This window comes from Lithobates pipiens, unplaced genomic scaffold (assembly GCF_037356315.1).
Source record: "Lithobates pipiens isolate NorthernLeopardFrog02 unplaced genomic scaffold, aLitPip1_a1.2 Scaffold_10, whole genome shotgun sequence".
NCBI lineage: Eukaryota > Metazoa > Chordata > Amphibia > Anura > Ranidae > Lithobates > Lithobates pipiens.
The window spans coordinates 56,677,608-56,705,583 of NW_027507686.1; the positions used below are offsets into that span (position 1 = coordinate 56,677,608).

Consider the following 27,976-nt stretch of genomic DNA (forward strand, 5'->3'; position numbering starts at 1 on the left):
GTCTGCTCATTTCAAAAGTACGGCAGACTGGCACACACACGGCCTGATTGTTCGCTGAAATGTGAGTCCGGCGGGAAGATTGGAGTGCAAAACTACTTTCTAAGTCCGCCGTACTTTCGGGTCAAAAAAGTATGACGGAGGCTACAAACGGGGAGATTGTCTGGCGGACTTCAGTTTGCCAGACTTTTCCACCCGCTTGTTTGATCATGTGTACGCGGCATTACTTTTCCTTGTGCACTCTGAGGACTGTAGTACAACCTAGGGGAAGCCCTTGAGCATATGACATAAGTATATGTGCTGTACTACACTGCTGTATTGTACTTTATAGCATATTGCAGGTCTAATGTGTGTGTATGCTCTGAGGAGGGAGTGGAATGTGCTCAATAGAAAGGATATACCATATTGAGTGCAGATTCCACTTTTAGCCTGTCTGCTAATGCTCTCAAATGATTGAGTTTGGGTGTTCACATAGACCCTGATTATTATTATTATGCTGTCCTTTCTTATATCAGAATTACCACTGTTACTAAAGTGTTTAACCAAGTTCCAACAGTAAACTGTTTATGTGGTTAATCTACAACTTGTGTGAGATTCTATCTTTTATCACAGCCGGAAGAGTGAAGGATTCCCGGGTAACGGTAAATTGCAGTATATTGTGTTATAATTGTGTTGCTCTGTATCATTGGGTCCCACACAAACATTACCACACAGTTGTGTCTAGGGGGTCGAGCCTATATTCAGGAGTTGATAGGCAGAGTGCAGGCCCAAAACAATTATCAGCAGCTCCTGAGGGGGTCAGTGCTACACAAGAATATCTGCTTAATCAAAATACATGTTTTGATAATTATAACTAAATGTTTGATAAAAAAATGTCTATTCCATTTACCCGATCACCCACAAACTTTTCCAGGTATGCACGCATTAGGAATATTATTTTCATTATTATACAGGATTTATAAACAGCAGTGGCGGCTGGTGTTTTTTTGTTGGGGGGGGGCGGCAAACACCCCCCCGCAGCACTTCAACACCCCCCGACTGTCTGATATCTGTCTTACCCCATCGGCAGCGGGGATCGGCGGGCACACAGTATCGGGGATTGGCAGGCACTTGAGTCAGGGGATCAGGTAACGGCGGCCATCTGTCTTCTGAGATCACGGCAGCTTTAGCCATCTCCTCCCCTCCTCCTAGGTGTCCAATAGGATGCACTTTCAGCATATCAGACCCGCGCTTCCTGATTGGCGGAGAGGCAATTCAGTGTTAGACAAGCGAATATTCATTTGCTTTTCTAACACACCTGGGTGGGATCCAAGCACATTGCTCTGCACTCTGAGTCTGCCCTATTTTTAAGCCTATTAGAGCCTATGGCTCTAATCTGGTGATTCAAAAAACGCCCACGCCACTGTAATTCATGTGTCCTGAAAGGGGCCGGACACATGAATAGGGGAAAATAAAAGAAAATAAAAGAAAAGAAAAAGAATCGCGCTACAAATTCAAATATAAAATTATACACATCCAATACTGCTGCAGTTCTACTATATACCAAAAGTTATATACATATAAACATGACCCAAGAAAAGAACCGCGCTGTCATGAATAGGGGGTGGACGTGGTGGCCATGGACAAATTCATGTTATGCATGAATCTATCCATTAACCATATAGGGGGTGGCATGGATAGAGGGGGCGGCGTCCGTGCGCCCTTAATGGATTGCCGCCCCTGATAGACAGTATCTCCCGAAAGTGAGTACACCCCTCACATTTTTGTAAATATTTTATTATATCTTTTCATGTGACAATACTGAAGAAATTACACTTTGCTACAATGTAAAGTAGTGAGTGTACAGCTTGTATAACAGTGTAAATTTGCTGTCCTCTCAAAATAACTCAACACAGCCATTAACCACTTGACCACTGGACACTTAAACCTCCTTCCTAACCAATTTTCAGCTTTTGGTGCTCTCACACTTTGAATGACAATTACTCAGTCATGCAACACTGTACCCATATGAAATGTTTTTTTTTAAAAAAACAAATAGAGCTTTCTTTTGGTGGTATTTAATCACTGCCGAGTTTATTTTTTGCCCTATCAAAAAAGACTGAAAATTCTGTAAAAAAATAAATAAAATTCTTTGTTTCTGTTAAAATTTATTGCAGAGTATTGGCAAGTATTGCAGAGTATTTCATAGTATGGCAGAGTATGGGCACTGAGCGGAGCTGTGGGCTGGATCTGTAGTGCCCACAGTGATGCAAACGATCTCTCCCTCTCTCCTCTCACACTGTAATGATCAGTACAGAGAGGGGAGAGAGAGGAACCGGCGTTATGACATGACGCCGGTTTGTTTACAAGTGATGCTCCATCATTTGAGGGAGCGATCATGTGGTAAACGGCCGCTATCAGCAGTCATTTACCGTGATCCGTCATGTGCTGGGTCCCCCGACTACGGCTTTCACGGATGTCCACCCAGAATAAGCTGACCGCACTGTAGCAGTATTTCGGCTATGGCCCGGTTGGCATGTGGTTAATGTCTAAACCGCTGGCAACAAAAGTGAGTACACTCCTAAGTGAAAAAGTGTCAATATTTTGTGGGCCACCATTATTTTCTAGCACTGCCTTAACCCTCTTGGGCATGGAGTTCCCCAGAGCTTCACAGGTTGCCACTGGAGTCATCTTCTACTCCTCCATGACGAGATCACGGAGCTGGTGGATGTTAGAGACCTTGCGCTCCTCCACCTTCTGTTTCAGGATGCCCCACAGATGCTCAATGGGGTTTAGGTCTGGAGACATGCTTGGCCAGTAGGGATGAGCCTGCGGTTCAAGTCGAATGTAAGTTCGACTCAAACATCGGGTGTTCGTTTGTTCTAAAATTAATCGAACATATGGGGCGTTCGCTGGAAATTTCGAGGGAATATAGGAATATGGGACGAGATCTCAGTGCATTGCTGTATGATGTTTGGCCAAAGCATGCACCTGACCTGCATGCTTTGGCCAATCACAGTGCGCTCTGCTGAGAGAGCCATAATTGGCCAAAGGCAATGTAAGCAGCCTCATACTATATAAGGCTGCTTACAGAGCGTCTGTGTGTAGTGTTGTTGGCGTGGACAGAGATATAGCTTGAGTTAGATTAAGCAGACAGGTTATTCAGTTGGTGGCAGTGTATTTGATTTTATATATATATATATATATATATATATATATATATATATATATATATATATATTACAGTCAGTCTAGTGTGTATATGATATTTGATTGGGTCTGTACTCTGCTCTCTTACCCCCAAATCAATTGGCTCAACCCGCTTGACACAGCTGTGTAACAGTGTTGATATGAGAATTAACAGCCAGGAACAATCCCACAATAACAATGTGCATATAATGTTCCTTTGCCGTTACCTGGGCATCCGTGGTTCCACCTGTTAAAATAATGAACAGGCCTCACACCAATAGTGATTAACCAGAATATAATTTTACTGTAGTTGATATAAAATAATGGTTACAATAAACTGTATCAACATCCGAACTTATTGTGATGATTCAGTGAGTATTCACAAATTATTATGTAGCACTGACCCCCAAAGGAGCTTCTGGTTTTATTGAGCTTACCGTTACCTTCTTGAGTGCTTCTCTGTCTAGGGGTTCCCATGGTAGATGGCCCAAAGAACTGTGAAAACTGATACTGAATCTTCTTTTGGGTTACTTATTTGAAGCAGAAACAGAATCTCACAGGTTAGGGTAGAGGGTTAGGAATAAGTTCAGGTACTTTTGACTGCCAAAAATTGAATGTCTCTTATAGAAAAAATCCAGAGAATAGCAACCCTTTCACAGCTGGACTCCACAACCTCCAGATAGACCTCCTCTCACTAGGCCTAGCAGCCGGCAGGGTGCTAAGGAAAGTCTCTGCCACAGACTTGAGCGTAGAATACTTGAGTAGAAGTTTCTGTCACAGACTTGAGTAACTGAGGGACATAGACAAATTTAAAGAGCTATCATACGGTGCCAGTATCTCTCAGCCGATCCGGCGATACCGTATGAGTGTAGATCCATGAAGTGTCTTTCAACTGAGCCTCCAGGCTCCTTCAGAGATGCCAGCCTTGCGCATGGGCCTTCTCCTGAAGAGCCCTCCCCTGGGGTTTCTCCAGTTGCTGGGCCCCTCCATTAGTAGGCCCCGAGATCCATTCAGGCCTGTCCCTGCAGTTGCGTTGCCTCCTGCTAGCCAGCCCCGAGACTTGGAAATGCATGGTTCCACACCCCAGGCCAGGAGGTGTACACCGCAGCTCGTCCCAGAAATGCAAGCAGCCCCATTGCCAGGAAAAAGGCACTTTTAAAAGTAAGGAGCCATTTGGCTAAACATTTTTTATGACTTTTAATAAAATTGTGGTACGCTATGGAGGCTCTCTATCTGTTTTTCATATTCCATACTTCTCTGTGAGGAGGAAGGTTTATACTATCTACAGGTCAACATATGTGAGCAGGCACAATCCTGCACAGGCGATTATTGATCTTTTTCAGTAAAGTAGTCAATGACATCTGGTAAGCTGAACTATATTGCATGTCACGTTTTGGGTATTGATTACCTAGGCTGTGGTGAAGGATCACGTGGAAGGTTGTGGATACATTCTTCTATACTAAAGATCTGTTATCGTTCTGTGTATGCAATCACATCACGTTCAAAGGATTTATGAACTGGGACACTTTGGATTACAAACACTTTATTATTTTATTTTTTTTTTCTATATTTTTATATATTTTTTGGAACATTTGTTGTCACCAGGGTGTTGTTGCACAAGTTTTTTGTGTTCTTTTAAATATGAATATTTAATGGAGTTTATCATGGATCACTGTACTAGTTATATTTGTTGATTAATAGTATAACAGTACTGATTATTAGCGATAGTGGAATTAATCACGTTAATATTTTTTTTTGATAAATAGTGCCCCCTACATGTTATTTATACATATACTACCCTAGTCTGCCCATATACACTACTATTTAAAACATAAAAGGTTGGCGTTAACTCTCATATGTTTTTAGCTATGAATATAGTGCATACCATATAACCACACAAATAAAATTAAATCAAATAGTGTCCATATAGTACCCCGGCCTGTCCATATACTACCCTAGCCTGTCTATATACTTCTAGAGCCTGTCCATATACCTGTGGACCACAGCTGGCATGAGGAAGCAAGCCGGTGCCACCACGATTTGTCTTCAGACCGGGTCCAGAGGCTGAAGAAGAAGGTGGAGAGGTGCCGCAAAAATATCCACCTCCAACGTATACATGGGCAGGGCAAAGGGGGTGGAGTCCGGGGTGGAGCTAATGGGGGAGCGCTAAAATTAGGTTTCACCTGGGTGTCAAAAATCCTTGCACCAGCCCTGCCACTAACCCTGCACTGTTCATATAATGGAACTGGGAACTTCATTGGTTTACCGCTTGCCAACCAGTGCACACTGATGTACGATGGCAGAATGGCACTGGAGGGCAAAAGGGAATACAGGTATGTCCCCTTTAAGAAACGGTCTCCCGGGGTGTGCACACGCACCTGCCGCAATCTCCATGACCGTGACCGTGGGTCCTGCAGACTCGATGTCCGTCGGGTGCCCACAATCGTGTCACAGAGTGCAAGAATGGGAAGATGCTTTTGTAAACAAAGCATTTCCTGGTTCTGCCTAGTGACAGGACAGTGATCACAGCTCTCTGTCATCGAGAGCAGTGATCGCTGTCCTGTGTGTTGAAGCCTAGCCCCCTCGCAGTTAGAATCACTCCCTAGGACATGCTTAACCCCGTCACTGCCCCCTAGTGGTTAACCTCTTCACTGCCAGTGTCATTTACACAGTAAACAATGCATTTTTATAGCACTGATCGCTGTATAAAGGACCAAAATAGTGTCAAAAATGTCCGATGTGTCCGCCATAATGTCGCAGTCCCGATAACAATCGCAGATCACTGCCATTACTAATAAAAAAAATTAATAAGAACATGCCATAAAACGATCCCGTATTTTGTAGACCGTATAATTTTTGTGCAAACCAATCAATATACGCTTATTGCAATTTTTTTTACCAAAAATATGTAGAAGAATATATATTGGCCTAAACTGAGGTAAAAAAATGTTTTTTTATATATTTTTGGAGGATATTTATTATAGCTTTTTTTTTGTTTATAGCGCAAAAAATAAAAACCGCAGAGGCAATGAAATGCCACCAAAAGAAAGCTCTATTTGTGGGAAAAAAGGACTTCAATTTTGTTTGGGTGCAGCATTGCAGGACTGCACAAATGTCAGTTGAAGTGACGCAATGCCGAATCGCAAAAAATGGCCCGGTCATTCTGCAGCCACATCCTCCGGGGCTAAAGTGGTTAAATACAGTTGAGATTTAACTTTGTGCAGTTTTCATAAATCAGTTCTCCAGTGTTTATTTATAGCATACAAAACATTGTTTGTAATTTTTCTTCCAGTTTTCCAAGGTGTACGGCCCAGTGTACAGCATTTACTTGGGATTTACCCCGGCTGTGGTCATCCGAGAGTTCAAAGACCTCAAAGAAGTCCTGGTGAACAAGGGAATAGATTTTGCAGACAGACCTAAAAATAGAACATTGGAAGCAATTTGTGATAACCGAGGTAATGTGATTTTTTTATTGACTGTGAATATTTTAATTAGATTACTGACCAATTTGGTCACACAAATTACACAGAACTGACTTAACTTTGATAATTTACCAGTTACATCAATAAAAAATATAAAGTTGTATACACAGAAATATAAAACACAATTTAATTTATTGCATCATTTAAAAAAATATAAAATGTTTATACAGTTGTGCTCAAAAGTTTGCATACCCTTGCAAAAATCATGAACTTTTAGCATTGATATTGAAAATAGGATTGATCATGCCAAAAAACTGTCTGTTATTAAGGATTAAGATCATATGAAGCCATGTATTATCACATAGTAGTCTGGCTCCTTTTCAAATCATATTGATAACAGAAATCGCCCAAATGGCCCTGGAATATTTGGTTTTGGTACACACACACACACACACACACACACACAGTTTAAAATTGCAAATAAAGGTTAATTTCCCATATCTGCAATTAGTGTCTGTGTATAAACAGTTAATGAGTTAGCTCTTGCGTGGATGCACTCAGTAGGCTAGATACTGAGTCATAGGGAGCAGAAAAGAACTGTCAAATGACCTGCGTAACAAGGTAATGGAACATTATAAAGATGGAAAAGGATCTAAAAATATATCCAAGTCTTCAATATGCCAGTCAGTACTGTTCAATCACTTATTAAAGAGGAAGTAAACCCTGATGAGTTTACTTCCTCTTTCATTCCCTGCAAAGGCAAAGCATAATGGACTACTATGTATCGCATAGTAGTCCATTATGTGTCACTTACCTGACACAGGAGCCAGCGGTGTCACCGCTGTCCCCTGTAGTCCGACGCATCCATCTTCTCGATGGGGTCTCGCTGCTCCGCCGCTGGCATGCGCATGGGAGCCGACACGTGCAGCATCTTCATCGTTGACGGTGCCGCGCTCAGTGCGCCTGCGCGCCGCTGTCTACGGCGCATGCGCCATAGACAGCGGTGCCTGTCTTTCGGCAAATATCTCCTAAACCGTGTAGGTTTAGGAGATATTTCTTGGACCTACAGGTAAGCCTTACTCTAGGCTTACCTGTAGGTCAAAGTATGTTGTAAGGGTTTACAACCACTTTAAGATGTGGAAAATTAGGGATCTCTTGATACCAAGCCAAGGTCAGGTAGATCAAGAAAGATTGCAGCCACAACTACCAGAAGAATTGTTTGGGATACAGAAAAAAAACCCACAGGTAACCTTAGGAGAAATAAAGGCCACTCTGGAATAAGACAATATAGCTGGTTCATGGAGCAAAATATGACGATAGTTGAACAAAACTGAGATGCATGGTCGAGTTGCCAGAAAGAAGCCTTTACTGCGCCAATGCCACAAAAAGGCCGGTTACAGTATGCCTGAAAACACCTTGACACGCCTCATAGCTTCTGGCACACTGTAATCTGGAGTGACAAGACCAAAATAAAGCTTTATGATCACAACTATAAGGGCTATGTTTGGAGAGGGATCAACAATGACAAGAATACCATCCCCCCTGTGAAGCATGGTGGTGGCTCACTGATGTTTAGGGGGTGTGAGAGTGCTAAAGGCATGGGGAATCTTGTGAAAATTGCTGGCAAGATGAATGCAGCATGTTATCAGAAAATACGCACATTCTTCTGCACAAAAGATGCACATGGGGCACTCTTGGAATTTCCAGCATGACAATGACCCTAAGCACAAGGTAAAGTTGACACTCCCAGTGGTTACAGCAGAAAAAAGGTGAAGGTTCTTGAGTGCCCATCACAGTTTCCTGACCTTAATATCATTGAGACACTCTGGGGAGATCTCAAACGTGTAGTTCCTGCAAGACAACCAAAGACTTTGCATGACCCGGAGGCATTTTGCCAAGATGAATGGGCAGCTATACCACTTGCCAGAATTCAGAGCTTCATAGACAACTGTTACAAAAGACTGCATGCTGTCCTTGATAATAAAGGGGGCAATACACATTATTAAGAATTAGGGGTATACAGACTTTTGAACAGGGGGGTCATTTAATTTGTTTACGTGTTGCCATGTGTGGTTTTTATGATTGTGGCATTCTTTTATGACCTACAGTTGAATACGAATCCCATAAGAAATAAAAGAAATGTGTTTTGCCTGCTCACTCATGTTTTCTTAAAAAATGGTACATACTATATATTACCAATTGTCCAAAGGTATGCAAGCTTTGAGCACAACCGTATGTAACTAACATTCAACATCTCCTGTCCTGATATCCCAGGGACAGCAGAACTCCAATGGGAGCATTATTACTGTGTAGAGTGGTGTCAATCAACATCCTAAACATGTTCACAGTAGAAGAGTCCTAATGTTAGCAGCTGATAATGGTAGAAAGTTTCTAGTTTAAGTGTTTCTTTTTATTGTCTAACAAGTTATAAGAGATGTAAGCTTTTGGGATCTAAACAGACCCCAAAGCTTGCATCTTTACTAGCTTAAGTTAACCAAAAAAGGTATCAGCAGGGAAGCTTCCTGATGATGCAATACAATTTGCGAAACGCGTAGAGGCTGTTGGGAACTAAGTTTCATCACTTCCGGTATCATGAAAAAATGAGGCTTGGAACGCACCCGGAGGCTGTGGGACGCCCGCTACTTGGAGGGGATAGGAGCGATAGGGTGACAGACCTGGACCCCATCCCCACGTACACGGCTGGACATGCTTGGTGCCGGCATAGGCACATGCACATGTGAGTTTAAACTTTGTTTTTTACCTTTAAATACATTTTTTTATTATATACTACACTATGATGGCTATTCCTATATCTTTATGAGAAACAATTAGCGCGAGAGGCTCCTAGAAAAAGGAAAGGCTGTTGGGGAAATCCTTAATGGAGTGGTTATCCTAAATGAACTAAAGGCGCATATACAGATTTAATCTGGTGAGTGACCATTTTGGCAGGTGGTGGTGAAGTCACTCGGTTGGTGGATAAAAGAAGCACTTTATAAAAGAAGCACTTTATACAGGAGGAATTTATTGGCATTGGAGTGATCACTCCCTTAGGACATTCATTTTTCACTGGAATTGTTTTTCTGTTTATATATATATATATTTTTTTTTTTTTTAGGTATTGTTTACAATAATTGCACTTTATATAGCCAGATAGAAGATATATGCTCTTATTAAGGGTGGAGTGAGGTATCTAATTGATGCTCGGCACTTTTTGTTTTTTATAAAACACTGTGAAAGTGACATTTGATATTGAATACTTGTGGTGGTAGTTGGCACAATCCATATTACACGTATATATTGCTAAATTGAAGAGTTTGTGCATTACTAGGAACTATAAACCACTTATATACAGTGCCTTGAAAAAGTATTCACACCCCTTGAAATCTACAACCAAAAATAAATGTATTTTATTGGGATTTTACGTGATAGACCAACACAAAGTGGCACATAATTGTGAAGTGGAAGGAAAATGATAAATGGTTTTAAATTTTTTTTACAAATAAATACCGTATGTCAGGGATATGCAATTAGCAGACCCCCAGCTGTTGCAGAACTACAAGTCCCACCAGGCATAGCAAGACTCTGACAGCCACAAGCATGATACCCAGAGCCAGAAGCATGATGGGACTTGTAGTTTTGCAACAGCTGGAGGTACGCTAATTGCATATCCCTGCCGTATGTGAAAAGTGTGGCGTGCATTTGTATTCAGCCCCTTGTACTCTGATACCACTAACTTAAATCTAGTGGAACCAATTGCCTTCAGAAGTCACCTAATTAGTAAATAGAGTCCACCCATGTGTAATTTAAATGGGTTGTAAACCCTCTAGATTTTTCACCTTAATGCATTTTATGCATTAGCCCTGGTTCACGCTGACTGCAGGAATAAAATTGTGTGTCAATAGACGCAGCAGCAGGACACAGGAGCACGGCCGCTCTCCAACGGGGCACTCGAGAAGAGGAGGAGCCAAGAGCGCCACTGAGGGACCCCATAAGAGGAGGATTGGGGCCACTCTGTGCAAAACCAACTGCACAGAGGAGGTAAGTATGACATTTAAAAAAAAAACAACTAACCTTTAGTTACCCTTTAATCTCAGTATAAATACAGTTGTTCTGTGAAGCTCTCAGAGGTTTGCTAGAGAACCTTAGTGAACAAACAGCATCATGAAGGCCAGGGAACACACCAGAGAGGTCAGGGATAAAGTTGTGGGGAAATTTAAAGCATTGTTAGGTTGTAAAAAAAATCCAAAGCTTTGAACATCTTACAGAGCACTATTCAATCCATCATCTGAAAATGGAAACTGTATGGCACAACTGCAAACCTACCAAGACATGGCCATCCAACTATACTGACAGGCTGGGCAAGGAGAGCATTAATCAGAGAAGCAGCTAAGAGGCCCATGGTAACTCTGGAGGAGCTGCAGAGATCCACAGCTCAGGTGAGAGAATCTGTCCACAGGAAAACTATTTGTCGTGCTCTCCACAAATCTGGCCTCTATAGAAGAGTGGCAAGAAGAAAGCCACCGTTGAAAGAAAGCCATAAGAAGTCCCGTTTGCAGCTTGCGAGACGATATGTGGGGGACACAGCAAACATGTGGAAGAAGATGAGACCAAAATTGAACTTATTGGCCTAAAACCAAAACTGTGTGTGTGGCAGAAAACTGACACTGCACATCACCCTGAACACACCACCCCCTCTATGAAACATGGTGGTGGCAGCATCGTGTTATGGGGATGCTTTTCTTTAGCACCTGTTAGCCCTTGTACACACGGGCGGAAATTCCGACCACAAAATCGGTCGGATTTTTTCAGATGGATTTAGTCTGAAACTGGTGTTGCATACACACGGTCGGACAAAGTTGTCGGAAAATCCGATCGTTCGGAACGTGATAACATTCGTTCGTTCCGACAGGACTACGGTCAGCCTAGTAGCCAATAGCTTTGCTCTCATACTTTGATCTGAGCATGCGTGGCACTTTGTACGATCGGAATACTCTACAAACGATCGGAAAAAGTCAGATCAGATTTTGTTGTCGGAAAATTTGAGATCCTGCTCCCAAATGTTTTCCGTCTGAATTACAAACAGAAAAAGTCCGATAGAGCCCACACACGATTTTCCGACAACAAAATCCGATCGGACCGCTCCCTTCGGAATTTCCGACCGTGTTTACAAGGGCTTAGAGTCTGCAAAAGAATTGAAACTGGGGCAGAGGTTCACCTTTTATCATGGCAATGACCCTAAACATACAGCCAGAGCTACAATGGAATGGTTTAGATCAAAGCATATTTATGTGTTAGAATGTGTCAAAGTCCAGACCTAAATCCAATTGGGAACCTGCGGTAAGACTTGAAAATTGAAATAGTGTGCGAATGGTGTGCTTATTCTAATCACCTTTTATGCCAAAACATGCACCGTGCTTGAAATAATCAGATGAATAGTCCTTCTAAGGTAGGGCTAGCAAGAACTAAACAGTTTTCTGCAGTTCAAGTGGCTGACAAAACAATGTGCATGCCATACTTGGAATAATAAAATGATTAATCCTTCCAAAAAAAGGGGATGTAAATAAATACTAGCAAAAACTATACAATTTTCTGTAGTTCAAAATAGCTGAAAATAACGAGATAGGGGCTGCTCCACACCTTTAGGAGAAATGGCCGCTCACTTCAAAGTTTTGACCAAACTGGTCAAACAGCGTTTATATGCTGGCATAAGATGGCCAAGATAAATGTTCTCCAATACATGTGACACTCCTCCCCAGCGTGGTCTGGATCTCTGGGTCAGATAGCCTCTTACAGGGCTTTCGGTTTGCAACACTTATCTCTCAAAGGATGTTGTTCAAAGCAAAGGGAAAAGGAAAATCTTAGCACAATACTGTTAATAAAAACACATTTATTTGAAGCTAAAATCCATCTGCTTGTGACCAATGACGCAACACGTTGGGTGGAGCCAGTGACATCAGTTTCAGTGACTCAGATTCCCAGAAGTGCGGTGAGGAGGGGATTCCTTTTGTTCCTATTGTTCTATGTGTTTTACAAGTTTTCTTCATGTAAGCAGATGTATTTTAGCTTCAAATAAATGTGTTTTTATTAGCAGTATTGCGCTATGATTGTCTTCTCCCCTTGGCTTTAAACAACATTTTGAGAGATACGTTTTGCAAACCGAAAGCCCTGTAAGAGGATACCTGACCCAGCGATTCGGACCAGAAATCATTTTATTTTTTATTTTTTAGAAATCTAAAAGTTCATCCAATAGAGTGAATAATAGACTCCGCATTGGCAAAGTCGATTTTCATTACTCGTTCATCACTGCTATGGAAGTGATAAGCTGTACGTAAGACTATTGGATTAGAGTACATTATTTTAATAATTTAGCTTATTCCAGGTCTGGTGGGTGCACCCTATGGGCGAGCATGGAAAGAACACAGGCGCTTTACCCTGTCCACACTGCGTAACTTTGGCCTGGGCAAAAAGTCCATGGAGGAGAGGATTCACGAAGAGAGTGTGTACCTAATTGATGAATTTAGGAAGAATCAAGGTGAGATTACATGGCATAGGTGTCCTAGAGCCCAGTGCCAAAAAAGTTCAGCCACCTGTCTCCCTTAACTTGCCTGGCAGGGGGGCAGTAGTGTGAGCACCTGGGGCAATTGTCCTGCATCTCTTGTAGGGTGACAAGGGTCACAAAATGCCATGATATTCCTTTTCTTAACAGCCAGCATCTCTTTTAATCCGGGGTGGGGGAGGTCACAGCCAGCTATCATATCCAAGATGGCCACATGCCCCGTACACACAATCAGACATTCCGACAACAAAACCGTGGATTTTTTTCCAAAGGATGTTGGCTCAAACTTGTCTTGCATACACACGGTCACACAAATGTTGTTGGAAATTCCGAACGTCAAGAACGCAGTGACGTACAACATGTATAACGAGCCGAGAAAAATGAAGTCCAATAGCCAGTGTGGCTCTACTGCTTGATTGCGAGCATGCGTGGACTTTTGGGCGTCGGACTTGTGTACACACACTCGGAATTTCCAACAAGTTTTGTTGTCAGAAAATTGGAGAACCTGCTCTCAAACATTTGTTGGCGGAAAGTCCGACAGCAAATGTTCTATGGAGCATACACATGGTCGGACTTTCCAACAACAAGCTCACATCCAACATTTGTTGTCGGAAAAAAAACATTGTCACAATGTCCAAAACATTCTACTTTATCCACTCAGTGAGTAATCTTGCAGCCAGTTTTATGCCTGTAAGAATGGGAGGGGAGATTTATCCAGAGGTTCTTGTTGCTTAGGAGTCACTACAGCAATGGATGGATCTGGAAAGGCCTAACCAGCCCAGGGATTGAGTTCTACGGGTTACAGTCCACACAAGAGAATGCCTTTTAACAGAGATGAGAGATTTTTCATAGTTTAGCCATTTTATGAAGGTGCCGGCACACAGCTTAAGTTACAAACAGTCCATAGTTCAGAAAAGTGTGACATGAGAGGAGAGCTCAGACTATTGCATTGGGGTGTGCACCCCAAAGCTCAAACACATATGTGCAAGTAAGTATATACTGAATATAGAGCGTCAGCTGCACTGGACAGTGATTGAATGGGACATGAACTGTACTGTGTTGCTTCCTGTTCGTTTACAAACTGAAGCCTAGTAAACGCAGTTTACTAAGGCTTCAATTATGAATAAACATAGTGAGTGATCTGTACCAATCACTCTCTGTGCTCATTCAGAAAAGGAAGCGGCCAGTAAATGACATGAGCCCAGGCAGCAGGGGGAATCTACACCACACGGAGGTGATTACGGTGTGCCCAGGCATTCCTGGCACACCCCCTGCGCACGCCTATGGAGGATAGACAAAGGGCCCATTACTCACAGAAGGGTTGTCCCAGCATGCGGCATCCCTATCAATTCAGGCTTCCCCCTAAGGCTAGCTGCCTATATACAGATCTGGTCCGGTCCACCCACAGAAAAAAGCAGTAGTCACTTTCCTTGTGGTAACTAACCCAGGAAGATCATTCTTTTCCTTTCCTAGGGTAGCCATTTCCTGGCAGGGGCAGGGCTGGCACTTAGTTCATACAGCTTCTAAGCAAAATATCACCCTCAAGCTATAGGGGCATTTAATGGTCAATGTGGGAAAACAACGGGCCATATCCATGCCCTACCCTACAAAAGTATAATTAAAAATGTAAACAACAGTATACAAGTAACTTAAATCACTGCCAAATATATAAAAAGGAACAAAAACACATATACAAACATTCAATAAAAAAAAACTAAACTAAAAAAAAACAAAAAAAACCTCAATATAAAAAAAAAAAACAAGCTCCTTTTTTCAAGTACATTTCATCTCCATGAGTGAAGTTTCTGCTTTGACAATAATCCACAAAAGCAATCATTTAATCACATTGATCACATTTATTGTCATTCTGCAAAATAATTACAAAATAATTGGAGAAAATAGGAAATTGTTCATATAAATTATGTTTATACTTATCTAACTCCATAATTAACTAAGTAACAGTAAGTAACTACTACTGTCATTTTCAGATACACTGGTTGACCCCCATTTTGTTATTGAGAATGCTGTATCCAATATTATCTGTTCCACTGTGTTTGGGAGACGCTATGGCTATGATGATACCACATTCCGAGATATTCTTAATGTCATCCATGAACATATGAAGATGGTCACTGGATTTTGGTGTCAGGTAGGGTAGGTCCTTCTCTGAATGTCCAGGTAGGGTAGGTCCTTCTCTGAATGGCCAGTCCTAAAGTAGAAGTATTTATTCAATAATGAAGTGCAAAAATAAGTCACTCTCGACTAATCAAATGGTTTGCTAAAGCCAAATGATGTAAAGCTAAATTCCTTGTAGATATACAGTGGTGTGAAAAAGTGTTTGCCCCCTTCCTCATTTCCTGTTCCTTTGCATGTTTGTCACACTTAAGTGTTTCGGAACATCAAACCAATTTAAACAATAGTCAAGGACAACACAAGTAAACACAAAATGCAATTTGTAAATGAAGGTGTTTATTATTAAAGGTGAAAAAAAATCCAAACCATCATGGCCCTGTGTGAAAAAGTGATTGCCCCCCTTGTTAAAACATACTATAACTGTGGTTGTCCACACCTGAGTTCAATTTCTCTAGCCACACCCAGGCCTGATTATTGCCACACCTGTTCACAATCAAGGCATCACTTAAATAGGAGCTGCTTGACACAGTAAGGTCCACCAGAAGATCCTTAAAAGCTACACATCATGCCGAGACCCAAAGAAATTCAGGAACAATTGAGAAAGAAAGTAATTGAGATCTATCAGTCTGGAAAGGGTTATAAAGCCATTTCCAAAGCTTTGGGAATCCAGCGAACCACAGTGAGAGCCATTATCCACAAATGGCGAAGACATGGAACAGTGGTGAACCTTCCCAGGAGTGGCCGGCCGCCCAAAATTACCCCAAGAGCGCAGCGACGACTCATCCAAGAGGTCACAAAAGACCCCACAACAACGTCCAAGGAACTGCAGGCCTCACTTGCCTCAGTTAAGGTCAGCGTTCATGCCTCCACCATCAGGAAAAGACTGGGCAAAAATGGCCTGCATGGCAGAGTTCCAAGGAGAAAACCACTGCTGAGCAAAAAGAACATCAAAGCTCGTCTCAATTTCTCCACAACACATCTTGATGATCCCCAAGACTTTTGGGACAACATTCTGTGGACCGATGAGACAAAAGTGGAACTCTTTGGAAGGTGTGTGTCCAAGTATATCTGGCGTAGAAGGAACACTGCATTTCATAAAAAGAACATTATACCAACATTAAAATATGGTGGTGGTAGTGTGATGGTCTGGGGCTGTTTTGCTGCTTCAGGACCTGGAAGACTTGCCGTGATAAAAGGAACTATGAATTCTGCTGTCTACCAAGAGATCCTGAAGGAGAATGTCCGACTATCTGTTCGTGTACTCAAGCTGAAACGAACTTGGGTTCTGCAGCAGGACAATGATCCTAAACACACCAGCAAGTCCACCACCGAATGGCTGAAGAAAAACAAAATGAAGACTTTGGAGTGGCCTAGCCAAAGTCCTGACCTGAATCCTATTGAGATGTTGTGGTATGACCTTAAAAAGGCCGTTCATGCTCGAAAACCCTCTAATGTAACTGAATTAGGACAATTCTGCAAAGATGAGTGGGCCAAAATTCCTCCAGGACGCTGTAAAAGCCTCATTGCACGTTATCGCAAACGCTTGGTTGCAGTTGCTGCTGCTAAGGGTGGCCCAACCAGTTATTAGGTTTAGGGGGCAATCACTTTTTCACACAGGGCCATGATGGTTTGGATTTTTTTTTCACCTTTAATAATAAACACCTTCATTTACAAATTGCATTTTGTGTTTACTTGTGTTGTCCTTGACTGTTGTTTAAATTGGTTTGATGTTCCGAAACACTTAAGTGTGACAAACATGCAAAGAAACAGGAAATGAGGAAGGGGGCAAACACTTTTTCACACCACTGTAACATATAACATCAGTGCGGCTTTGTATTCATCAATCTATCAAAGCAAACAATGTTGCATTGAATCTGACTTGGTATTAGCCTCTTGCAGTCCAATGTGCAGCAAAGACAATACTAGGAGTCCTAGAAGCTGCACAAGGAGGCAATCAGATTGGCCGCAGTACTCATTTTCTAATGCCCCGTACACACGATCAGACTATCTGGCGGACAACCCAGCGGACTTTGCAGCGGAGGTCCGCTGGACTCTCCGAATGAGCAGACCTACCCACACACGACCAGACTTTTCCAGCCGACAAGCAGCCGGACTATGGCAGGAGTCCGCCGGACTTTTGAAATGAACGGACTTGCCCACACATGGAAAAAAGTCCGGGCCCCCCACCCCAAAGCACCTTATTCCCATGTTGATGAGGACAAGGGCCTCTTCCCGACAACCCTGGCTGTTGGTTATCGGGGTCTGCATGCGGGGGGCTTATCAGAATCCATGAGCCCCCTTTAATAAGGGGGCCCCCAGATTCTGGCCCCCTACCCTATGTAAATGAGTGGGGTACGATGTACCCCTACCCATTCACCTGGGGAAAAAAGTGTACGTAAAAAAACACAACACAGGTTTTTAAAATACTTTATTAGACAGCTCTGGTGGTCTTCCATCTTCGGGGGTCTTCTCGTCGGACTCCTCCGCTATCTTCTGCTCTTTTGCTAGCTCTTTTACTAGCAGAGGAGCCCGGCTTTCTTCTTTGTTGCCGCCATCCGGTGGCCTTCTTCCGACTTCGGGGGTCTTGTCCCGCTCTTCGGTTCTTCTTCTTCTTCCAGCTCTTTTACCAGCGTTGGCCCGGACTTCTGTCGCCGCCTTCTGCTTCTTTTGCTTCTGCTGCTTCTTCTTCTCCTTCTCCTTCTTCTTCTCTTCTTCCGATGTTGACACTACGCTCTCTCTGGCCGTAATGACAGGGACGCGTTGTGCGGCGACTTATATAGGGATAAGGGGCGGGGTCCTGGGGGATGTCACGTGGTGACCCCGCCCCTTACGATGTCACAGTCCCGGAGGATGCTGGGACTAGGGGTTCCCCTTTAAATCCATACCAGATGATGGAGCTAGCGAGGTGTCAATCTCGCAGATGGAGGCGGCGACATTGACTTCCTTTGCTAGTTCCGTCTACCTGGAGCCACATTCAAAATTTACAGACTTTTCTCCATGTGTGGGCAAGACCGTTCATCTTAAAATCCTGGCAGACTAGCACACAGACAGGCAGATTGTCTGCTGGACAATTTTGAGTCAAGATTTCTTTCTAAGTCCGCCGGACTTTTGGGAACAAAAAGTCAGCTGGAGCCCACACATGTGTGTACGCGGCATAAGAAGGAACATATTGATAGATGGAGAGAGAGGAGTGACAATGGTATAACCTCAGAAGTCTGCTACTCATTTTCATTTCATTCAATTTCACAATCCATTCACACGCTGGGGAGGGGACATGAACCAGGTCTCCTTGATTGCAAGATAGGGCTGTGCTGTTTGTCAAAGCTGTTTAAATCTCAGGACTGGATGGACAGATTTTCGAATCTTTCTTCTGCGTGTACTTACTTTCACTGGCTTCTTAAATTTATCTATGGGCAAATGCAATATTTTATTTCTTAAGCTTCATTACCATATACACTTGTATTCTATACAGAAGAGCAGTATGTTACCCAAAGTAACTGATCTTCAATTACAATAAATCTGTCCTTTGAATTGCATTATCATATACAAGTCTAAGACCGGCCATAGATGGAGCGATTTTATTTTCTGCAACCTCAGGTCAGTGTTGATGGGGGAATCCATCCCTCAGAGTCGTTGTGTTCTTCCGGCAGGGGGGCCGGGGAAGCCACCCCGGGCTGGGAGAACACAGTGATTATTGCTAGTGGCTGCTGGCTAATCACATATAAAAAACCAACAGGCTGGTTGTACTTAAGTTGATTGATTGATTGATGAACTTGGGTACATTCAGCCTGCCCAAACATGTCTGAACATGGTTCCTGCTGAACCGGCCGAGATTCCAACTGTCTTTGGCCGGCATTAGGTATTACACATAAAACCCCAATAATAGCAAGAAATGTCACATATTTTAGCACTGTTTGTGACAATCAGGCCATGTAAGAGATCACTAGACATCAATCCAACAGATTATCGCACAAACACAATCAGGTGGTGATCAATGCTTTTGTTTGGAGAGAAGTTTGGAAACAGCTATCTGCATGCTCTGTATCGTACCACCAACCAAGATGGTGACAGGCACCCAGGAAGATCGTCCCTTACATGGCCACCTCTAATGTATCAATCAACTTTAAGTACAGAAACTTTATATGTAACATATCTGAATATAAAAGGAAACACGAAACCAAAAGAACCTATGAATGATCTTTTGTTCATTTTTTCCTCTCAGCTCTATAATGCATTTGGATTTGTGAAACATCTTCCATTGCCACATCAGAAGATATTCAGAAATTTTAAGACAGTCTATGCATTCCTTGGTAAGGTTGTAGAAGAACACAGGAGAACCAGAGTGCCTGGAGAAGCCAGGGATTACATAGACTGCTATCTGGAGGAACTTGATATGGTAATCTTTAACATAACTCTTAATTCACACACACAAATAAATTCTTACACATATTGTCATGTATTGAATGAGCATTGGAAGCAAGAGCCTTTGCTAGCATGAGCAAAGTAAAATATTCTTCAGGGACACAGTCCTCTAAGGACCAGTATCAGCACAGATTACGAGTCATGTTGCCAGCACACCAACAATCTCTGAGAAATCACAAAATAGTGATGATATTTCGGAGAAATTCGGAGTCACACAGGCCTTCCTCTTTGGCCATGTCACCGTCACATGTCCTGCGTGACCCCGAAACCTTGCTATTTTATGGTGTGATGTGATTGTTTTAATAAAACTTTTGGATGCTGTCTCAGAGATCCTTGTTGTGCTGGTGACCTATCTCTTAATTTTATCTAGCATGAGTAAGAACCATGCCAAGGAATATCCTTGTGAAAGTCTGAGTGAACCTTGTGCTCTCCAGCAAATCCAATGCTGTGTACAATCTTGTAACATCGGACTACTAATAAGTAACTTAGTGTAATCTCTTCCTATATTTTCAGGAACATGAAGATGGTCACAAGTCAAACTTTGATGCTGAGAACCTATTCACATGTGTGGCAGATCTCTTTATTGCTGGGACAGAAACTACCTCTACCAGTCTAGAATGGGGTCTGCTTTATATGATGACCTATCCCAACATTCAGGGTAAAGTCTTCAGAAAATAATTTCCTTTTTGTATCTCTTATTTTCTAGTAGCTTTGTTCTATAAGTGTCCGTTACAACCCAGCACTCGGGTGCTTTCACTTTCTGTCACCTGCAATGTTATTAATTTTTAGCTAAAGATTTTATAATACAAACCTATGCTGCCTTACATCTGTAGTATGAGTATTATACTGTGCTTGTTCTTTTCAGAGAAATGTCGGGAAGAAATAGATAAAATTAGAGGAGACAGAGACCATCTTGACTATGATGACAGAGTAAAGATGCCGTACACACAGGCTGTTCTACAAGAAATCCATCGCTTTGCCTCCGTTGTGTCCCTAGGAATTGCTCATGCACCCATTAAAGATGTTCAGCTGAATGGATATTCTATACCAAAGGTCAGAAGATACTTCAAGTATATGTCTGAGCAAAACAAACAGAAACATATTCAATATATCTCTGCAATACAAACACAGTTCCCTATATTTTATCTCTATAAAAACACTGCAAGTAAAAAAAGAATCTGTTGATCTGCCAGAAATCAAAGGAGCTCCTAACTTTTGACAACCCAATGCCTACCCTGATGATGTCATTTATGATGAAACGATCGTTGGGACTGATACGTACTCATGCTACAGATACGTACTCATGCTACTGTGCATACGCGATCACTATCTGGCCATTTACAAGGGTTTCGTTTGGATTTATGTATCTATCTGCCTGCACTTTACTAACCTGATGTAAAAGCATTACTTTTTATTAAATTTGAAGCTGATACAGTATCACACTATGTGGAGTCTTTTGTTCAATATATACTTCAGCTAGCTGATCCATTGATAGTTTTTGGCACTACTTCCTGGTTTGTTGAGAGCCTTCTGGTTTACCAATTAAGGACACCTGAGAGAGCACCTGGAACTCCCTGAGTAATGCTGGCCATACACTATATGAAAAATCAGCCAAACCCATGTTCGAAAAACCAACATTTGGCTGGAGAGCATACAATAATGCCATCATGTAATGAGTGATAAATCATTCAGTGGACATAAATGAATCAATCTTTTGTTTTACTTTACATATGCCTAGTGCAAACAGTTTGGAGGGGAAATACTTTAACATTTAAATTTATCGTTTGTTCGGCAGAAAATTTCCAAAATTGTCCTTTGTTTTTTTGGCTCAAAAAATGTCCCAACGATTATCGATTTTTCTGCCCATTGACTGGCCGAAAAACGAACAAACTGTCTAAATGACCGAATTTCGGACAATTTTTTGCATAGTGTATGGTCAGCATAGGGGGGGGGGGGGGGGGGGTTGCGGGATTTCTGTTAAGCCTCAATTTTTTGCTTTGGTGATGGGTGTCACACAACTGGGTGTTTGATCGTCATTTCAACACAGTTTTGCAATGGACTTTACACATGGACTTTAGTCCCATATGATTTTGTGCAGAGATCTGCAGCCCTTTTATATATTGCACTGATATTTATGCTTGAAATTTATCCCTAGATGATTTTTAGGTTTTGCACAATTGATGGCACTTATTGCACTTTAAAGAGGAAGTAAACTCTCCCACTCTGATGCTTCTTTTCATTTAGTCCATTATAATAAGTCATTATCAGACTTGGGCTGGATAGCCACTGTAATCCAGCCCAAATCGCATATTACTTACTGTTTAAAGAAACTTTAAAAAACTTGTTTCCGGGGGTTAGGCAGCGTCATCATAAGTATTGTTTTCTGAGTCCACGGTGGAGTGTATTTCCGCCCTTACATTTAGCACTTCCTGTACTGTTAACCAAGCCTCCTTCTCAATCCAACGTTTCTATGGCAACCCTGCTTCCCTGTTCATAGCTTACTTGTTTATTTCATAGTATTTACTTGTGCTGATGTCTAATGTTTCCCTTTGTCAGTCTTATCAGCTTCAGCTGATAAGACTGCAGTAATCGCCAAGTTTAGACTGTATGTCATGTCACATGGTCACATGGTGTGTAGGAGGAAGCTCTGAGTGATTAGCAGAGTTCAGAGCTGTGCCGTAGGAAGTCCTGATAACAGATAGATAAGACATCAGGGGAGATCTGGGCATGCTCAGTGACTTCATTCTACAGAACAACAAGGATTACAACAATACTAAGCAAGTAAGGAGATATCTACAAGCAATGTTCATTAGGGTTTTTTTATGCTGATTTACATGGGACAAAGTTGTGGGGGAGGGTTTACAACCACTTTAATTAGTACATGGTTTATTAAAATTTTTGCATATTTTTTTTTATGCAATATTTTGCTATTGATTACCTATATTGTTCATACACTATTGATAGCACTGAATGTACGTTATTAATCTTTGCACCTGTTAAATGCATTGTGTTATATATTGCAAATATATTTTTAGCGCTGCACTCTTCATTTACAATCCAATGCCTTTGCTATACTTAAATTTTAACCAGCATGGTCAGCCTTGCCTACTTGATTACAGGACTCTGCCAATCACCGCCCATCTCTGTCCCACTCCACATGCATACATTCATTTCTTTGCCAAAAAAACAATGATTGTAAAAATTGTATCCACGCTTAAAAACAAACAAAAAAACAGCACAAACAATATGTAAATAAAGAGTGCAGTGCTAAAAATATACTTGCAATATTAAGCATGATACATATAACAGGTGTAAAGATTAATAAAGTACAAGTACAAGTGCAATCAATAGTGTATGAACAATAAAGGAAATCAATAGCAAAATATTGCATGAAAAAGAAATGTAAAAAAAAGAAAGAAAGAAAAAGAAAAAAATGTAACTAAAACATGCAAAAATGCTAATAATTTAACTAAAACATGTACTAATTAAAGTGTAATAAGTGCCAGCAACCTAAAATTCAGCTAGAGATGAATGTCAAGCATAAATATCAGTGAAATATATAATATAAATATATATATATATATATATATGAAATATGGTGCAGGTCTCTGCAAAAAATCATATGGGACTAAAGTCCATGTGTAAAGTCCATTGCAAAACCGTGCTGAAATGATAATCAAAAACCCAGCTGTGTGAAACCCATCACCAAAGTAAAAAATGGAGGCTTATCAGAAATCCTCTGACCCCCCCTTAGGCCCCTTTCATACTGGGGCGGCGTTGGCGCTAACACAGCGCTATTTTTTGCGATGCTTTACCATCTTTTTAGCGGCGATATTCGCCCACTAGCGAGGTGGTTTTAACCCCCTCTAGTGCCAGAAAAAGGGTTACCACCGCCCACAAAGCGCCGCTTCAGCAGCGCTATGTTGGCGGTATAGCCACGGTGCCCCATTGATTTCAACGGGCAGGAGCGGTGTATACACCGCTCCTTCACCACTCCAAAGATGCTGCTAGCAGGACTTTTTTAGCGTCCTGACAGCACACCGCTCCAGGTGATCTTTCAGGTGTCCTTAATTGGTAAACCAGAAGGCTCTCAACAAACCAGGAAGTAGTGCCAAAAACCATCAATGGGATCAGCTAGCTGAAGCATATATTGAACAAAAGACTCCACATTGTGTGATACTGTACCAGCTTCAAATTTAATAAAAAGTAATGCTCTTACATCAGATTGGTAAAATGCAGGCATATAGATACATAAATCCAAATGAAACTCTTGTAAATGGCCAGATAGCAATCACACATGCACAGTAGCATGTGTACGTATCAGTCCTGATGATCGTTTTGTCATAAATGACATCATCATTGCACTGATATTTATGCTTGAAATTCACCTCTAGAATTATAGGTTTTGCACAACTGATGGCACGTATTGCACTTTAGTACAAGTTTTATTAGAATTTTTGCATGTTTCTTTTTTATGCAATATTTTGCTATATTGTTCCAATGAAGCCCACACACAGTCGGATTATCCGACAACACGGTCCAATCGGACATTTTCCATCGAAATTATTAATGAGTCTTCTGAGTAACAGATGGTTCATTCAGAGATTTCACTGCTAATTCCCATAGATGAACTTCCAACTTTCAGCAGGCTTCCATAACATGAAAAACAAAGAACAAACAAGACCATTGCACAGATAGTATAACAAAGTGATCGCTATTTAGTTAGGGTGAACCTCACTCACGCTTCCCCGCAAGATAGATCACATATGAAATGATCAGTTACAGCATAACGCTGGGATCTCCTCATACGCTGACAGTGCACACAAAACATTGCTGGTAACGTCAAAGGCTCCTCCTCCCGACTAGTTGCATCGCTGGACACGTGACTTTTTTCAAGGGTTCATAATTATTTACTTAATTTGGTGGTATACTGTGCAATATTAGTAGGTTAATATTAGCGCAATTATTAATTTAAAACATTAATCAGTAATGTCAGAAGAAACAACCTCTGCTGTCCCTAGCAGCCTCTTAGTTCAGAATATCCGTTCATGTCGGACATTTCTAAATAGTAAAAGTTCTATTATTGGGTTTAGGTAGTGTCTTATATGTATTCAATTAGCCAAATATTCAATTACATTTTAGTAGGTATGTAAAGAAATTAGTTAACTTTGACTTTCTATCCTGGAAAGATGGCATCTGAAATCTGTTTAATTGCTCTGGGCAACACAGGTGAGCAAGACAAAGGGCACCTCCTAAAACACAACTCTGATTGTTCTGCTGCTTTAGACCTGGGATTGTGTATCCATCCCATAAAGCTTACAGGTAATGTTTTGACACTTCCATATAGTGTTGAATCTTGCTACTAATTGCCACCTCAACACATTGCTATTGGCTGATCACTATGGTAGGCAGTTGTCCTGGCCCAAAAGAATACACAGAAAGCAAGAAGTGACAGGCAACGCTATCAGCAAGAGCTCAAGCTTTGCCGGAGTTTCGAAAAAGTGATGGGAATATTAAGGAAGCTGTGAAAGGTATGTGTATCATAGTTGCCTGTACCACATTCCTGCAGCCATGGGTGTTGGTAGCACCAGATATCTGTTGCTTTGTGTCTGGCATTGAAGGCCTTAGATCAGAGTGGCAAAATGTGTAATTTAGGGCTGAGGGCTCTGAAGGCTCATATGACACAGCAGAGGGTAGACCTGGGAGGACTTTACTAACTATGCCAGGTGCTGCTGCATCTGATGTATATGATTAGATTTGCGCAGTATTTGTCCTGAGGGCAAATTGAGCTTAGGGGGGTATTTGGGCTTAGCGGGGAAGTGGATTTCTACTGGGGGGGGGGGTTGTATTAGGAAGGGTGAATTTTTATTAGGGTAGGATATTCGCTTGAAGAAGGGGTTTGTGCTGAGAAAGGGAGAATAGGGAGGGACACTCTGTGCATTATGTAGCCTGACCCCATGCACTTTGTGCTACATACTCCGGCACTTTGCGTTTCATGCTCCAGACCCCTGTATTATGTGGGTTGCACACTGCTGACCCCAGTGGTCTGTGCATTACAAAGTCCCAGCACTCTGTGAATTACATAATCCCAACCCCTGCACTTTGTGCATTACATTTCATATTCCTGACCCGTCAACTTTATGCATTTCATACTCCTGACCCCTGCAATTTTTATATTATATACTCCTGACCACTGCATCATGCCACTTGCACAATTTGCCAGAAATACTTTCTACTATGGCGTGCTATGCATCACATCATTGCTTTCCTCAGAGTGCTCCAGGTGCACCAAATGTTTCACAATCCTAACAACACCCTGCCCTGCAGCAGTTTTTCTCCCTCTCCCTAGTGAACAAAATCTATTTAAGGCCACTCCCAGTCCACAAAAACCCCTCCAGCTAGTATGTGGGAGTTTTTATATTTTTTTAATGGGGTAGATTTAGAAGCAAGATATTCTCATATAAACCAGAACTTACGGAATATGCCAATGTTAGTAGCTTGCCAGCCCATGTCTAAGTTACACCCATACTTTTCAAAATATTGCTTCTCTCTATGCCAGCTATGCAAGGTCCATACATACATTTAGTGTTTTGTTAAGAATCTGGCTTCCTCTGCCTTGTAGGAAACTCCACTTGTGGTATTCTCCCACCACAATCCCAGTAGTGCCCAACTGTTGCAACCACAAAACAACTGCATATGGGTATCATGACTAGGGTAGTTAAGATAACTTACTACCCCAACTCAAAATTGTACCTACCACTCCCACTTATTTCTAAACAAGGACACTGACACTGCATTGGATTTAAATGGGTGGTTAGGCCTTTATTAACTCAAAACCAAAATAAAATATAAACATTATTAATCACTTAAAGACCTTAAGGACTCTTTTTTTAGATGTGTTGTTTACAAGTTAAAAACATTTTTTTTGCTAGAAAATTACTTAGAACACCCAAACATTATACTTTTTTTTTTTTTTTTTTTTTCTAACACACTAGCGGTCTTACAAGCTCACTTTTTTGGAAAAAAATAAACTTTTTTGAAATAAAAAATAATTGATACCCAACATGTCACACTTCAAAATTGCGCCCTGCTCATGGAATATCAACAAACTTTTACCCTTAAAAATCTCCATAGGCTACATTAAAAAAATTCTACCGGTTGCATGTTTTGAGTTACAGAGGTGGTCTAGGGCTAGAATCATTGCTCTCGCTCTACCAATCGTGGCGATACCTCGAATGTGTGGTTTGTACACCAATTTCATATGAAGGCTCTACTTAGGTATGCGTTTTCTTCTGCACGCGAGCTTGGCGGGACAGGGCGCGTCTAAAAATGTTTATTTTTTTTATTTATTTTACCTTTTTATTTTTACAATATTTAAAAAAAAAAATTAAACATGCCTTGTAAAAGAAAAAAGCATGATAGGACCACTTAAATGTGACATCTGGGGACAAAAAGACCTCAGATCTCATATTTACACTAAATAAAAATAAATAACTGGTTGCCGGTCCCTGACCACCCCATCTTCCCAACTTTGGAATCTGTGGTACCTCTAAATTAGGTTCTGTCAGCAGCCACCAAATACCGCCTCGAGGACTTGCTAATTGACCACAGACCCCTACCACCTTACTAACCGGTAGTCTAGACTGAACCAGACCAACCGGGAGGACTCTACACCTGAGATGGGTCCCACCGTTTTCTCAAATACCTCATGTTCTATACCCATCGTCAAGGACCCAACCGCCAAAGCAGCACAAGTGACACCTTACACTTGTGCCCACTGCCACACAAGAAACACCCTTTGGATACCATCCTGCAAGCCCAAAGCCCATAGGTCGATCCCGACTGCCTTGAGATGCACACCATCCCCACTCAGGTACCTCTATGTATCAATCTCCAGCTCTAAATGCCTGACAACCACCCCACCATTATGGGCAATGAACCTCCCCACCTCCTTATTCACCTTTTATACTGGCCTTATTAAGTTTTTTAATCGATCTGGCCCCTCTCCATGACATGCGGGCCACAATGTCTGACCACACAATAATCATGTCAGGAAAAGAGGACCTCAATCGAAGGAAATCCCACTGTATATCCTTTATGACCTGCTGCATGGGACGTAGTCCCAAATCATTGCCTCCCACGTGTAGGACCAAAATGTCTGGTGGCTGGCCCAGGCATGAAAAACTGTGGATTTCTGGTTTAACTTTGTGCCACATCATCCCAGGCACACCAATCATCTAACCCTACCCTCCCCTCTTGCCTGTCCTCTGGCCTGACT

The 27,976-nt window shown here is 41.7% G+C and overlaps 1 protein-coding gene across 2 annotated transcripts in view; it reads left to right on the forward strand.

Annotated features, from left to right (window-relative positions):
• The window catches only part of LOC143930753 (cytochrome P450 2J6-like), a 97,267-nt gene that overhangs the window by 37,454 nt on the left and 31,837 nt on the right, over positions 1-27,976 (forward strand). The window contains exons 2-7 of one of the 2 annotated variants that reach the window (XM_077455328.1): positions 6,458-6,620; positions 12,967-13,119; positions 15,132-15,292; positions 19,499-19,672; positions 20,212-20,356; positions 20,564-20,751. In XM_077455328.1, the coding sequence (XP_077311454.1) occupies positions 6,458-6,620; positions 12,967-13,119; positions 15,132-15,292; positions 19,499-19,672; positions 20,212-20,356; positions 20,564-20,751 (984 nt within the window). The remainder of the gene's footprint in view (positions 1-6,457; positions 6,621-12,966; positions 13,120-15,131; positions 15,293-19,498; positions 19,673-20,211; positions 20,357-20,563; positions 20,752-27,976) is intronic. The other variant, XM_077455335.1, reaches the window with a different exon arrangement.